Source organism: Propithecus coquereli, unplaced genomic scaffold (assembly GCF_000956105.1).
Source record: "Propithecus coquereli isolate 6110/MARCELLA unplaced genomic scaffold, Pcoq_1.0 Scaffold88, whole genome shotgun sequence".
Lineage (NCBI taxonomy): Eukaryota > Metazoa > Chordata > Mammalia > Primates > Indriidae > Propithecus > Propithecus coquereli.
The window spans coordinates 9,505,602-9,522,136 of NW_012155062.1; the positions used below are offsets into that span (position 1 = coordinate 9,505,602).

General features: G+C 35.6%; 1 protein-coding gene across 1 annotated transcript in view; it reads left to right on the forward strand.

Annotated features, from left to right (window-relative positions):
• The window catches only part of RANBP2 (RAN binding protein 2), a 68,870-nt gene that overhangs the window by 3,295 nt on the left and 49,040 nt on the right, over nucleotides 1-16,535 (forward strand). Inside the window, exons 2-7 of the mRNA XM_012664264.1 lie at nucleotides 6,247-6,314; nucleotides 7,883-7,994; nucleotides 8,458-8,610; nucleotides 12,824-13,054; nucleotides 13,409-13,554; nucleotides 15,855-16,047. Coding sequence (XP_012519718.1) covers nucleotides 6,247-6,314; nucleotides 7,883-7,994; nucleotides 8,458-8,610; nucleotides 12,824-13,054; nucleotides 13,409-13,554; nucleotides 15,855-16,047 — 903 coding nt within the window. The remainder of the gene's footprint in view (nucleotides 1-6,246; nucleotides 6,315-7,882; nucleotides 7,995-8,457; nucleotides 8,611-12,823; nucleotides 13,055-13,408; nucleotides 13,555-15,854; nucleotides 16,048-16,535) is intronic.

The following is a 16,535-nucleotide window of genomic DNA, read 5'->3' on the forward strand; positions in this document are numbered from 1 at the left end:
AATTCAGTGGGGGAGGGGGGAAACTGTGTATTCTTCTTTTGGATGTTTGTTCTATTATTTATATTTTATACTTCTGAGTAACATACATGTATACTTTTATTTCTTGATTCTCTCTCTCCCATTTTAGACACTTTCTGCTGGCTTTCTACTGTGCTCCTCCAGAACTCTGTCCACAGATATTTGTTTCCCCCTTATTTTTCCAGTACTCTTATTGCAATTTTTGGTTAAATGAATATTTAGCATTTATATAATTATAATGTAAATATTTTTGCATTTGAGTCCTTCATTGTGTAGTTTTATTTTCCTGGACTTAATAATTGCATTGCTTTTTGGTTTGCTTGTTTATGGTATATTACTAATTCTTTACTCAAACTCAGCAATTGAAACTCTAAAGTATGGTCAAATAGGTTACATAATCCCATCAGTTGCAGCTGATTTTTGAAAAAGGATCTTCATACTTGGAGCATGCTTGCTACTTATTGCTCCAACCTGGACTGGTTTCTGTTTTTCTTTGCTACACAGCTTTACTCTGGGGACTTCCCTTTATCATTAATTTAAAATTCCCTTCCTTCATCTCTTTTCTGTGTTAGGCTGTTTCTTGTATCTCATGTCCTCTTGATTTACTTTGTTTTGATGTAGCACAGTCTCATTTGCTTTGAGAAGGAATGGATAAGAGGTTTTTTATTCTTTAAAATATTGTATGTCTGGGCTGGGCATGGTGGCTCACGCCTGTAATCCTAGCACTCTGGGAGGCTGAGGCGGGTGGATCGCTGAAGGTTAGGAGTTCAAGACCAGCCTGAGCAAGAGCGAGACCCCATCTCTACTAAAAAATAGAAGGAAATGATCTGGACAACTAAAAATATGTATATATATATAGAAAAAATTAGCCAGGCATGGTGGCGCATGCCTGTAGTCCCAGCTACTTGGGAGGCTGAGGCAGAAGGATTGCTTGAGCCCAGGAGTTTGAGGTTGCTGTGAGCTAGGCTGACGCCATGGCACTCACTCTAGCCTGGACAACAGAGCAAGACTCTGTCTCAAAAAAAAAAAATATATATATATATTGTATGTCTGAAAAACTTTTTTACTTGATTTGGTTGTTTGACTATCACATTCTGGATCTGAAATAATTTTTTCCTCAATTTTGATATCATTGCTCCATTTTCTAGTAGTTCTTCTGTTAGAAGTCTGATGTGATTCTTATTCTTGGTAACTTAAAAGTTTTTTTGGGGGGGAGGGGAGCAAGGGCAACATATGTAACCTAAACATCTGTACCCCCATAATATGCTGAAATAAAAAAAAAAAAGAAAAAAAAAGTTTTTTGGGAAGTGTCCCTTTAATTGGGAAACTCATTTTCTTCAGTTCTGTAACATTTTTGTATTCTTTGACCATTTTCTCTCTCTCTCTCTCTCTCTCTCTCTCTCTCTCTTTTTTTCTTTGTTATCTTTCTTTTACCTGAAAATTGGACTTTCTGGTTTGATCCTCCAAAGTTTTCTCTCTTATTCTTGTTTTCCTCTGTTTGTTGTTCTTTTTTTTTTTTTAAAACTAATTTCGTTTTTATTCCAGAGTACGCAATACTTTTATTACGCTAAAATAAACACTGCATTTAACCCCCATAACCATTGTTAAGTGCACGATTAAGCAGCCGGGGGAACATTCAAAGTGCTGAGCAGCTGTCTCCACCATCCATCCCCAGAGCTTGTCATCACCCAGAGACTCTGCACCCCTCAGTCAGTAACTTTAGGGAATTTGGTCCTTGGGGACAAAATGAAGGGAGTGTGTCGGGATGTTCTACTTTTTATTTTTGAGACAGAGTCTCACTCTGTCGCCCCGGCTAGAGTGCAGTGGTGTCATCATAGCTCACTGCAACCTTAAACTCCTGGGCTCAAGTGAGCCTCCTGCCTCAGCCTCCCAAAGTGCTAGGATTACAGGTGTGAGCCACTGCATCCAGCCTTTTCTACCTTTTGAGAGATTTCCTTACCCTTATCTTCCAGGGGAAGGGGATTGGGGAACTCATGGTTGAATATGTAGACTTTGCTTATTCTGTATAATTCCTGCCCTCACCCTTGTTGGGACTCCACAGATTTGGAGCCAGTTTATACAGAGAACAAACTCATTTGCTGCAGCGTTTTTTTGGAGGGGGTGCAGGAGGAGGAGGAGGAGTCAGCTGACTATGCAATATGGGGAGAGTGTGGCATCTCTCAGTGTCTGACTGTTCTTATTTTCAGCCCCATGTCGGTTCTTCATATTTAGGAGCTTTTAAATGAATTCAGGTATTTGCTTATAGTGGCATCTGGTGTCATGGAAAGAAGCAATGACTGAGTCAAGACATAACATTGGCTCTGCTCCTTCCTAGCTATGTATCCTTAAACAAGGCACTTAATCCTTGGGATTCAGCTCCCTTGTAAAATGAACAGGTTGGAGGCAGGAGATGATCAGGTTTCCCCAAAATTCAATGCTTCTATGTATTAGTCTTTAATAACTTTTTAATCTTAAGATAGTCCTCTTTAATAAGATAGTTTGATGCAAAATAGGTAATGGAATTTATTTTTTATTGTTTGTTGACATTGTGAGAAACTCTGTTCCTTTTGTGCCATCTTGACTGTTGTGAATTTTTGTCACGTACTTCCTCTATCTTTTAAATTTATGAATTCAGTGGGGGAGGGGAGAAACTGTGTATTCTTGTGTATTCTTTGCTTTTTAAAAGTATTTCTGGTTACTTGCAGTTCAATTCTTTTTGACCTGTTTTCTCAAGTCTTTGATAAAAATACTAAACGAAGTTTAAGATTGATGGTAGCTCTTCAGGTTCAGAATATATCTTGTTAAGGATGTACAGGCAAAATACCAATGTACCAAACTTGGAATAGTTTTTTAAGTGTCACTATTTTGACATAAAGTTAGAATTTTTTAAAAAACAATTTTATTGAGATAAAAATCCCAGGTCATAGAGAGTTACTCCTATGTTTTCCTCTAAGAGTTTTATGGTTTTTAGCTCTTATGTTTAAGTTGATGCATTTGGAGGTAATTGTTGTATGTGGCATATATGCAGTAGGGGTCCAGCTTTATACTTCCACATGTGGAAATCTAGTTGTATCTTCACGATCTTTGAAGGGATTGTTTTTTCCCTATTGAATGGACTTAAGACCCTTGCCAAAAATCAACTGGCCATAGATTTATGGGTTTGTTTCTAAACTCTGAATACTGTATCATTGGTCTATATGTCTGTCCTTATGTCAGTACTGCGCTGGTTTGATTGCTGTAGCTTTGTAGTAAGTTTTGAAATTGGCAAGTGTGAGTTCCTCCAACTTTGTTGTTATTTTTCAAGAGTGACTGTTTGGGGCCCCTCACACGCCCATATGAATTTGAGGATTGGCTCTTTCATTTTTCAAAAAAAAGGCCATTAGAATTTTGATAAGGATTGCATTGAACCTATAGATCGCTGTGGATAATACTGACATCTTGACAATATTAGATCTTCCTATCCATGAACACACATACCTTTCCATTTATTTAGGTTTTTAATTTCTTTGAGCATTATTTTGTAATTTTCAGCATACAGGACTTTCACCTCCTTGGTTACATTTATTCCCAGGTAGTTTATTATTTTGGATGCTATTGTAAATGGAATTGCTTTCCATTTTTGAAGATTTGAAAAATACAGATGACTCAAAGTCTTGAGGTGATTACTGTTGACATTTCGGTATGTCCTGTTCTTCTGCTATTGAAATATACGTAGATTTGAGGGACTATTTCTATATATGCAGTTGACCTTCGAACAACATGGGTTTGCTTTCTTAATTTCCTTTTCTGATTTTTCATTGCTGACACAGTAGTACCCTCTTACAGGTGGTTTTGCAATCCTCCGTTTTATTAATAGTTACCTATAGTACCTGTGGTCTGAAAATATTGAATGGACTGTGGTAGTAGCAGTGAAGATGTAGAGAAGTGGATGAATTGAGGTAACATATTAATAGAAGGTGCAACCGATGGGTCTTATTGATGATATTTTGGACATGAGTTTAGAGTTCATGAGAGGTGAGATCCAAAGATAAATATTTGAGAGTCAACATATAGTCAGTAGTCATACGTGAGATTCAGTATATGTCATAGATAAGATTTACTCCTGGGGAAGTCGGTGTGAAGAGAGGAAGAGCCTGTGAAGGAGCTGGAGAACAAACAGCCACTAACATAGAAGGCAAACTATGGACAGCATCTTGGAAGTTGTGAGAAAAGTATTTCACAAAGATGGTGTGATTTAAGAATGTTTTCTGCAGGTTTCATAAAAAGGAAAAATTGAAACAAATTATATGGTAAACAGTGGGGACTGGTTAAATTATTATAGTTCATCTGCTGTCTAGTCTGACCTGGATAACCACTTCTTCACTATATTCAGGTTTCTGATCAAATTTCCCTTAAAGAGAACCCTCCCCGACAACTCTGTGTCTCTTTTATAGAATCTTAAGATGCCATTGTTTGCACCCCACCATCATTACCACCTAAGAAGAAACACTGCCAAATCGTTAGAATACCTGTGATTTGTGAGATGAATACTGATTTTAGATTTGTTAAAATATGAAATACTGTAAATAATTGGTGGAATACTATAAAAATAGTACCCCTTTCATGCTCCCTAATAAATATCTATTTGCTTGTCACTGCTACTAAGTGCAGGCTTTTTGTTACTGCTAATTCCTCAGTGCCTTTAACAGTGCTTGGTGCGGGACCAGGCATGGTGGCTCATGCCTGTAATCCTAGCACTCTGGGAGGCCAAGGTGGGAGGATCGCTTAAGATCAGGAGTTTGAGACCAACCTGAGCAAGAGCGAGGCCCCATCTTTTAAAAAAACAAAAAACAAAAACAAAACAAAACAAAAAACCAGTGTTTGGTGAAATTTTGTGGGTCTTAAGAAAAGGTCTGGTACAAAGGTGAAAAGAATACAGATGGATGCCAGAGCTTGCAGACTTAAAGTTTGTACTTAAGTGTAATCTCTCACTTCAATGAGTATGTTCTTTTTGGGATTTTAGCCCTATTACTGATTAATTTTAATGACATCAGTCTTTACTTACTTTAGAAAATGTATATATTGCCCTTAAGAATTAACTAGGAATTTAGATAAAATGCTTTTCTTCTCTAATTTGGTAAAGAAGAATCATAGTTATTCCACCATTTAACTACCTTTATTGAACTACTTCATTTGACATTTGGAACACTAGACAGAATCATATTGTGTCAATACCTGTTGTAGATAATGGGAGTTTATTATAGGAAATTTGAAAACTAGAAAAATTCTTAAATATAACATGATTCTATAATTAATTAGCATTTTCATATATACCTATTCAAAAACACACATTGGAAAATATGCTCCTCAGTAGACTACTTTTCTTATTCAGTAGTTTAATTTTTTTCCTGTGTCTTTGTATAGTCTTCAAAAATAAGGTGTTTGGTGGGGTATGGTGGCTGGCGCCTGTATTTCTAGCTCTCTGGGAGGCCGAAGGGGGAGGATTGCTTGAGCTCAGGAGTCTGGGCAAGAATGAGACCCCGTCTCTACCAAAAATAGAAAAAATTAGCCAGGCATGGTGGCACACACCTGTAATCCCAGCTACTCAGGAGGCTGAGGCAGGGGGATTGCTTTCAAGCCCAGAAGTTTGAGGTTGCAGTGAGCTATGATCAGGCCCATGCGATCCAGCCTGGGCAACAGAGTGAGACCCTGTCAATCAAAATAAATATATATATAAAAAATGTGTGCGTATATGTGTGTATATATGTGTTTGTGTGTATATGTATACATAAAACAGATTTGATCTGTACATGTACATGGACCAGAGAATCCTCAGTGCCCTAACAGGTCTGAAGTACTTGCTTATTCTGGGCTTACACATGGTAGAAGAGAGGTTTCTGGTGTACCTCTCCCTGCCCAGAGAAGCTGTTTTCTGTTTACCTATTTGTAAAGTGAGAGAGAGGTGCCACATGGTTTCTAAGGTTTCCAAGGCTGATATAAATTCTTAACATCTGTTGTCTGCTTGTCTTGCTATTGTTGAATTTATTTTTTGTTTTATGATAGGAATTATAAAACATGGAATCATGCCTTTCAGAATATACATGCATTTTTCAGACAATTTTAAAATTTTTCACCTTTTAAGTGAACAAAAATAAAATATTTTAACGGTTTTGTTAGGACAAATTTTTAGTCCTTTTGAAAAACAAAGTATTTCTGTGTGAAAAGTGAAATAACTTTTTTTTTTTTTAGAAGTCAATGAAAGGATTTTATTTTGCGAAGCTATATTATGAAGCTAAAGAATATGATCTCGCTAAAAAGTAAGTACAAACCAAAAACAAGCATTAGATTTCTAAAATCAGTGCCTTTCCTCATGTTCTTTGAAACAGATAAAAATACGTTCTTTAGTAATTCTTCTTAAGTGTACCCTGGAATAAGGGATTCATCACTCTGAGATTGCTGTTAAGGACCAGCCTAGCCTAGATTCTACTGAGAGTGATCCTAGGATGAGTATTTTCTGCATGCTGCTCCTTGTTTATGCCTAGTCCAAGAAATCGTTTGGCTTAAAACACTTTGTCTAAAAATTGTCCTGGGCTAGAAGAGGACCGTGCCCATATCTTTAATCAGCTGGAAAATAGCAATGAATACAAAATTAAACTGTGATTACTAGGCAGGAGAATAGCTTGTGTAAAACGTCCTGAATTGACTTGATATGTGACTCTGAGACTTCGAGTCCTAGAGCTGAGAAGTTTGGTGATTCTGACTTCCTGACTTGGCATGGCTTAAAGCAGGAAATTAGGAAGGAGGTGGGCTATTAACACATTGACTGCCACACTAGAAAAAAAATTGTTTTTCTTGGGGCCACAGTGTTTTATTACGAAAATAGAATAAAAACTTTGAAAATAGAGCAATCCTTTGTAATCTAATGAAAAATTTCTTACTTTTTATTGTTTTCTGTGTGTGAGTTACACACATCTTGAAAAGTAGTTCACAAGGTTCCCAAGATAAAGAGACATGTCGGTTACATATGCTTCACAGGGCCCCGGGGTTAAAACTAGCATGAGTTAAATAAACTCACATGGCAGTTAATGTGTTAAAAACATTGCCAGAAAGATGGATAAGATAGCAGAATGGACTTTATTTAGTGGTACTTTATATAACTGGCAGCATTGGGGCTGTTAACCCTTGTTCCTTGTTAATGTGAGACTTTTCTCCTGTGGTTTTGGTCTTTGGTCTAATTTCTCTTATGGTAGGTAACACTGCCACTGACTCTAGAGGATATTCACTTATTTTTAGTTGTTACTTGATTTAAGAAGTGGAAATTACCTGTATTTACTTACCTGTAGTGTAGTTAGTAATTTTTCTTATGTTCAATTTTAGCTGGGTACAGTGCTATTAGAAATTATTTTCTTGTTTAAAGGATAAAATATTCTCTTTGCTGTTGTTTGGGAAATCATTACTCTTTAGTATTTTGCAGTGTGATAACTTTAAAAATGTTTACTGTAATCACTTTTGTAATTTAAATGCAAAGCTCTTTAGTGCTTTACCAAAATGTGATCAGGAAGAAAAGCAACTTATATGTTCATTTCTTATGTGTGGATAACACTGGAAAAAACATTTGGTAAATGTGGCATTTAATGGTAAAATGAATATATTGTCAATTCTGTGTGTGTTTGTGTTTTAAGTATTAATATTATCCATTTTTTCCTATAAATGCTTTTGAGTTATGTGCGTGTTCCAGTTTAAGTAAATAGTGGTAGTCAATTGAATAACAACTATAAATTAGTTAGTGGTTGCTTTGGTTTAAGATGTACTCTTCAGTTAGCATTTAAATAGTTTTAAATTTAATAATTGAAGGATTATTTCCTTTTGTATTATTTTATAACAGATACATATCTGCATATATTAATGTGCAAGAGAGGGATCCCAAAGCTCACAGATTTCTGGGTCTTCTTTATGAAGTGGAGGAAAACATAGACAAAGCTGTTGAATGTTACAAGGTAAATTATAGGATTAAAATACAGCCTTTGCATAGCCAAACACATGGTGCTCAGAGTAATTTATGTAACGAATAAGTTAGATATATTTTATAGATGTCATGCAAACAAGCATTGGTATCATAGTACTATTAAGCAACACAGCTTGGAACAGATTTAAAATTATTTGGCCCAAAGTACACTATAATTTAACACCTATAAATTTTAAAGTCTAACATGATCAAAACTAGTGTTCGTGTATGTGTGTGTTTTGCATTCACCTAATAAAACATAATTTTTAATTTGATTCATTTCCAGAAAATTCCAAGACTCTTTAATTTTAACAAGTTTGACACAATATGTTGTCATCTAGGATAGAGTTTTTAATGGGCGCAATAATAATTTTTTAACCTTTGTATGAATGTATATACTTACATATATGTACAATTCATTATTTGCTAATTTTTTATTTCTTTTCTGGTGTCAGCGTTCGGTGGAATTAAACCCAACACAAAAAGATCTAGTGTTGAAGATAGCAGAATTGCTTTGTAAAAATGATGTTACTGATGGACGAGCAAAATATTGGGTTGAAAGAGCAGCTAAACTTTTTCCAGGAAGTCCAGCAATTTATAAACTAAAGGTAAAAAAACAAATCTAATAAAACATATAAAGGGAGAAAACTTAAGACAACCATTTCTAATATTTGGAGCTTAAATTACTTTATAGTTGGAAACCTTAAACTGGAGTCTTTCCTTTAAAATTTTTTGTTTTTTTGCAAAAATCATTAAAACCTTTCTGAGCATCTGCTGTCTTATTAGGCACTGTTAAGCTTTACAAGTCATATTCTGGAATGTTTAATATTTTAGGGATTTTACAGTTTAGTAGCTAATGGTGGAGTTAAGATTCAAATTAAACTCTCGTATACAATTTTTGCTTCATTAGGTTAAAATTACCTAAAGGATGACAAATTTAGGAATACTATAAAGAAGAGTTTTCTAATAACTATTGTCTAAAAATGGAAAGGATTGTCTTATGGGATAGTGAAATTCTCAAGCAAAATATACGAGATGATTTTTCTAGTATGTTAGAGGTAATTACTGAAAATGATAGGAAGTTCTTGGTAATGTATTAACTGGTCCTGATTGTTACTCTTTATTGAGTAAAATATAGTTTACTCATTAACTTTCTCCTTTGGAGAAAGTCTTTCAAATATGTTTGACAAATACATTTTAAATGTATATTGTTACACAGCATTTAATTATATAACAGTTGTTAATACATTATTATATATATATAATATTAAATAAATTATAAATGTGTATTATCTTTAGTGGCCCTCTTACCCACATTATATAATACATGTTTCTGATAGGATTTTTTATTTTGAAATAATTACAGATTTTTTCCACAGGAAATTGCAGAGATTGTGCAGAAACATCCCATGTACCTTATAGTTTTCCCTAATTATTATATAAGTTGAGCATCCCAAACCCAAAATCTGAAATGCTCCAGAATTTGAAACTTTCTGAGTGCTGACATGCCACTCAAAAAGGAAATGCTCATTGGAGCATTTTGGGTTTCAGATTTTTGTATTTGGGATCCTCTACCTGCCAAGTATAATGCAAATATTCCAAAATCTGAAAAAAAATCTGATATTCAGAACATTTATGGTCCCAAACATTTTTTTTAAAAAAATGTTTATTTATTTATTTGAAATGGAGTCTCTCTCTGTTACCTGGGCTAGACTGCCTTGCATCAGCCTAGCTCACAGCAACCTCAAACTCATGGGCTCAAGCAATTCTCCTGCCTCAGCCTCCTGAGTAGCTGGGACTACAGGTGTGCGCCATCATGCCCCGCTAATGTTTCTGTTTTTTGTAGAGACGGGGTCTTGCTCTTGCTCAGGCTGGTCTCAAACTCCTGACCTCAAGCAATCCTCCTGCCTCGGCCTCCCAGAGTGTTAGGATTACAGGCGTGAGCCATTGTGCCCGGCTTAAATGGGAGATTTAGAACATCTCAACAAATACTACCACCTAAGTTTGCGTTTACAAGGGGTGTTGGAGCTGGCCTTTTGCTACAAATGTTAATTAAGCTTACAGTCTATGAAGCCTGTAATTATTCCTATTTTAGTGACTAACCTAAGGTTACAGGATAGTAAGGGTCTGGATAGGTTATTATTTCAGTTGGTCATTCCAGTGGGAACATTTATTTGGTAGTGAAAAATTACGTAATATAACTCAACGTGCTTCTGGTGCTCACTCTAGGAAACAGACTTCCCCAAGCATTTTGGATAAGGGATACTCAGCCTATTTCTTACTGTAACTATAGTACAATATCAAAAGCAGGCATTTGATACGGGTACAATGTATATGTATAGATTTTTTTCATTTAATCACATGGGTAGATTCCTGTAACCACCACTGCAGCCAAGATACAGAACTACTCCCTTACCACAGAGATCTCCCTCAGTCTGTTCCTTTGATAGTCACACCCACCTCCTTCTCCCCACCAGCCCTAACCTCTGGCAACCATTAATCTATTCTCCATCTCTATACTTTTGTAATTTCAAAATGTTATATAATTGGAATCATGAAGTATGTGACCTTTTGAAGTTGGCTTTTTTCACTCAGCAAAGTACCCTTTGAGATCCATCCAAGTCGTGGGTATCAATAGCTTGTTCCTTTACTGCTATGTGGTATTTTCATGGTCTACAACTTAACCAGTTCACTTCTAAGGGACATTTTGGTTGTTTCTAGTTTCTGGCTATTGTTCATCTGCTATGAATAATCGTGCACAGATACTTCAGTCTGAAAAAGCATTTTAAAAGCTCCTAGAGTTAAATATTAGTAATATTAAGCCCCCCTCCACCCCATGATAAGCAGCTTGATCTTAAATATTAGTCTAAAATGTTAGGTCTAATTGTGCAAATTTCTTTACCATATTATTTTTGTATTATGCTTCAAACATGATTCCTATATTGCAATCCAATTCATTTGGTGTCAGTAGTGCTAAAGAACCTATATTATGGTAGGGGATTATTTTTCTTGTAGTCTAACAAAAGTTAGATACTTTTGAAGCATCCTGTTTTTCTTTAGTAACTTTTAAGGCACTTTTGTCTGAGGCTATACCTTTTATCAGATTTTTCTCATTTTTTCGGAGTTGAAATCCATGAGATTTATAACTGTTGTGTAAAGTAATTTTATTTCTCCTACAGTTTAAGGCTTACTGAGATAAATAATTTTCTGACATTTGTTTGAGGAATGGAAATATTACTGGTGAGAAGGCTTTTTCTCTTGAGCATGAAAGAATTTTTTTAAAACATTTGTAATTGTGGTGTTCTTTTATTTTTTTAACATGTAGTCAAAGATTAGGGCTATTGCAGATATAGAGAGGCCAGGTACAAGTTTATGGAAATGATCCAGAGAAGGGGAGAAATTGATGAAATAGAGAGAGGAATGAAATACAGAGCACTGACGGAGGGCTTGGTCTTTCTTACAGAGAGTGGGGAGAAGATGAGTGCAAGTAGGTAAAGTGGAATTTGTATATGGTGGCTTCAGGTTTCTTAGTGAAGGATGAATTGAGGTCCAAGTTGAAAATGTGGGTTGAAGGAATGTGTGAGAAAGTTGAGGAAATAGGAGGACATATGAAGTGATCTTTTCAGGGAATGGAGAAAGTGAGTCTGTTAGAAGTTAGAAGAGTATTTTGTTCTAAGTAGCAGTTTTGAGGTTTGAGATAATGAAAATGAAATCAACCTGGAGTTGTGATTTCCCAGATTCCAAGTGCCCAACCCCCAGTTGTTTAACTGTTGGTATGTAGGCACACAGAAAGCAGTTGGCCAGATTCTTTTGAGGGAAGGTAGAATTAATTGAAGGGCTCTGTAAGAAAACATAGTAATTATGGATATTAGGGATTATAGCATTTTCACTTGGTGAAAGAAGGAAAGTGCTTGTGTTTGTGTGTTTTGTGTGTGTTTTATGGTTAATTAAAACTTCGTGATGTCAGTGTACTAAAGGGAGCTTTTCATGTGGTGGAGGAGTATATATGTGGCAGTGAGTGCACGTGGGCCCTGAGTGAGGTGGAAGAATAAGAAGGGTGTGTGGTGGTTTGAATGATATGACCAAAATACAGATTTTGAAGACCTGTGTCAATGGCAAATGGAAGGCTGATGAGGTTGGAGCAGAGTACAACTCACTGGAGATGAGGTGATTAAAGAACTGAAGTAGCTAAGCTATTATATTTCGGGTATATCTTTTAATTGCTAATACCAATGACAGTTGTTAAGGACAAAGAGTATTTTATTCCAGCCTGACTTCCTTTCCTTATATGTAGGGTCAGAGAGGAAAAAAAGCAGACATGGCACACAGGTGGTGGGGGCTGTTGTGAGATGATATTCTCTTCAGTTAAGGTCAGGAGGTGATGACAGTGCTTTGAGAAGATGATGAAGATAGCAGAACAGTGGGAGCAGGGGTGGGGTGGGAGGAATTGAGTCAAATTTAGGGAGATGCAGAGCAGTTTGAAGATGAGGACCCTGTTGCTGAGGATTGGCTGGAGAGGCCTAGGCTTCTGGTGGTGACTGAAGTATACAGGGGTGTGGGGCAGTAGTCCAGGTAGTCTCTGAGGTGAGTATGGGCAACCACAGCTACTGCAGTAATCCCAGATGCTTTTATTTACGTAAAATTCTTGAGGGTTGGCTTCTGGATTGTAAGCAACTCTATGAAGGGACTAATAAGGAGGTATTAGGGTGGTACTTTTGGTGGCACTGTCCTAAAGCTGGATATGGTGGAATGGTGCTCCTCCTGTAACGTGCTTAATATTGCACAGGTGTTACTCTTAACAGTTTTTTTCTTCCCAAATAGGAACAGCTTTTAGACTGTAAAGGTGAAGATGGATGGAATAAACTTTTTGACTTGATTCAGTCAGAACTTTATGCAAGGCCTGATGATGTCCATGTGAACATCCGACTAGTGGAGCTGTATCGCTCAAATAAAAGATTGAAAGATGCTGTGGCCCACTGTCATGAGGCAGAGAGGAACGTAGCTTTGCGCTCAAGTTTAGAATGGAATTTGTGTGTTGTACAGACCCTTAAGGTAGGTAAAAGCTGTTGGGCCTCTACACTTTTATGTAGACAATTAGCATATATCTCTCATATCTAAGTAGTCCCCCTGCCCCACCACAAGACTTAAATTTTTTCTTTCATTTATATAGAGCAACTATAAGATGAAATTTTTACCAGGATTATTTAAATTTATAATGGGGAGATTGGGGAGATAACTATGATAAATGTGTATGTTTTTGGTGTTTTTATTTATAAGACTGATATAAAAAATCACTATAGTTTCACAGATTTGGTGGGAGTAAGCAAAGGAATTTATAGGCATAAAATGTTCAATTTCTTAACATTTGATTATGTTTCGTAACTTACTGTTCTTTCTGCAAAATAGGAATATCTGGAATCTTTACAGTGTTTGGAGTCTGATAAAAGTGACTGGCGAGCAACCAATAAAGACTTACTTCTGGCCTATGCTAACCTTATGTTTCTTACACTTTCCAGTAGAGATGTGCAGGAAAGCAGAGAATTACTGGAAAGGTATGTTGACTTTCAGAAAAGTACTGTAAACACAGATTTTCTTTTTTCAGTAATTCAGTTCGTTGGTCTAAACTTCTTTACTGCATTATTATTTCTATAATATACCCAGGAGTTATAGTTAATATGACGAAACACTTGGAGGGAATCTTTTTTTGACTACTACTATGGGGATGTTATAATTGGTTTTTTAAAAAGGGTTCAATTTTGGGAACTCTTATGTTTCTGACTTGATTGAAATTAGCCTTATAGTTAAAGAATCTGTTTTGTCAAACTTAATAAATGAAGCCTTAAAATAAATGTTCTAATTGCTATTTCGTGTTTTATTTTAAAAAATAGGATATCTTGAGTGAAAATCAGATGATAAAGTTTGTCTGTCATGAGATGGTTACAGGTTCATTCAGATGCTTGTACTAATGAGCACTTAGCATCACTAATATTTCAGAAAATAGCATTTTAGTTTAGAAACAGTAACTCAAATGTATGATTTTTCTGTTTTCCTAAACTTTGATTTTGAGAGCCAGTAGCCGTATTTTATTAAAAAAAAATTCCATTGAACAAAACATCACTTGGATTTGTATAAAGATGTTAGTTTAGAGCAGGGGTTGATTAGACCAATGGTCCTCAACCTTTTTGGCACAGGGACCAGTTCATGGAAGACAATTTTTCCACAGGCTGTCGTGGGTGATGGAGGTGTGGTGTAGAGCTCAGGTGGTGACGTGTGGCCGTTTTCTAACAGGCCACGGACCGCTAATGGGCCTTGGCCCAGGGGTTAGAGACTGCAGGATTAGACTTTGTGGGCCAAATATAGCCTGCTGCCTAATTTTGTAAATAAAGTTTTATTGGAACATAGCATGCCTCTTTATGTATTATCTATGGCTGCTTATATACTACAAGGGTGGAGTCGAGTAGTTATAACAGAGACTGTATGCCTATAAAGCCAGATTAGTGTCTAACCCTTTGTGGGAAAAGCTTACTGATCCCTGGTTTAGATTGTCCATTTGTTTGGAAATTCTTTTTCCATCTGGCATAAGAAAAGTTCATTTCACTCAGTGTAGGGGGTAGATGGTTTTCTTGGAAAAGTAGTTAGTGTCCTAAATTGGTAGAGTAAGTGAGGACAGAATCCAAAAGAACTAACTTAAACTTTTAGATTATTTTAGAAAATATTTAGGATTTTTTATTTGGTGTGTCTTATATACTCAACTTTTGTGGTCACAAGTTCGTTTTACACTTTTTGAGGACATCAGAGATCTTTGTGGGTTATTTCTATTGTTGGTGTGTATCATATTAGAATTAAAACTGAGAAATTAAAACATTAAACTCACTAAATATAATAAGCCCATTACATGCTAAGAATAATAGCTTTTTTTATGAAAAATAATTATTTTTCAAGACAACAAAACAGGTAGAAGAGTGATGGTTTGCATTTTTATAAATCTTTTTAATGTCTGGCTTAATAGAACACAGCTGGATTCTCATCGACTTCCTCTTTCGATCTGTTAAGCTATTACATGTCATGAACCTCTGGAAAACTCAGCTTTTACATACATGAGAAAGTGAGAATGATAAAAAGTTTCTTAGTATTATTACAAAAATAATTTTAGCCTCATGGATCCCCTGAAGGGGTCTTTGAGAACCCTCAGAGATCCCCAGACCTCATTTGCTAGAAGAAATCCCTATTGCTCTGATTTCTTTATTATAAATTTCTTTAAAATTATGCTGAACATTTTAAGTGTTTGCTTGTGCTTTTCTTCCCAAATGATTCTGAGAATCATTAGAATTTAGAAGTACTAATTAGAATATAGACTACAAATAATAGTAAGAAATATATTTAACTCTGTAATTATACCTATATTGTAAGAGGAGCTGTTATAGTGTTGATACTCAAAAATTATCATAATTTGGAAATGGCATATCTAATATGAGAAATTGTGAACTCGAATTGAGTAATGAAATTATATGATCAGAAAGAAACTAGAAAATCGTTTCCCAAGTTTATCTTGGTCCACCTATAATCACCATTCTTACTTGATTTGTATCTTTTCTGTGATTGGAGGGCTGAAAATAACTGTTTGGGAGTAAGACATCATTCTAGAGGTTAGAGGTTAAGCTCGATGTAGAGGAAGTATGCAGGAAAAAAAAGCACTAGATGATTTCTAATTTCTAAAATGCAGAATAAGAATTGTTAGGAGTTTGTGAAGATGAAACTTGAAATAAATTTATTAATTTTGAGTTAAATAATGAAAACGGTTATTTACAGTGCAGTAAATGTGGACTACCTGTATAATATTTTAATATTACAGTTTTGATAGTGCTCTTCAGTCTGTGAAATCTTCTGTGGGTGGAAATGATGAACTGTCAGCTGCTTTCTTAGAAATGAAAGGACATTTCTACATGCATGCTGGTTCTCTGCTTTTGAAGATGGGTCAGCATAGTGATGTACAGTGGCGAGCTCTCTCTGAGCTGGCTGCATTGTGCTATCTCATAGCATTTCAGGTAAGCCTTTTCCAGTTTTAGGTGCAGTTGACACATTTCACTGAGAATTTGATGTGTTTCAAATGGAGGTGTGCCCTCATGTGTAATAACAATATGTGAACAAATCTGTAGAATTAAAGTTAAAATGAAATAGGCAATTTGACAGGGTGAAAAAAAACCAAGATGTGCACAATACTGTTGAGGCTGGTGAAACAACAATGTTGATGCACTACTGTTGACTGTCTGCATTGCTATGACTTGTTTGAAGACCATGTGGAAGAGTATGATTTTTTTTACTCTGCCATTTCTGGGAACATATAATAAGGACATAATCTCAAATATGGGTAAACTTTATTAAAAAAGATACATGTAACTTGGACAAAAAACTAATAAGAATATTTGGGGGGAATAGGTATGTGATCTATGATAGAAGAAGCTGATTACCATTTAAACAATAACTTTAAAAAGTATATATATAAATATGACATGTATATAACATTTATGACAGT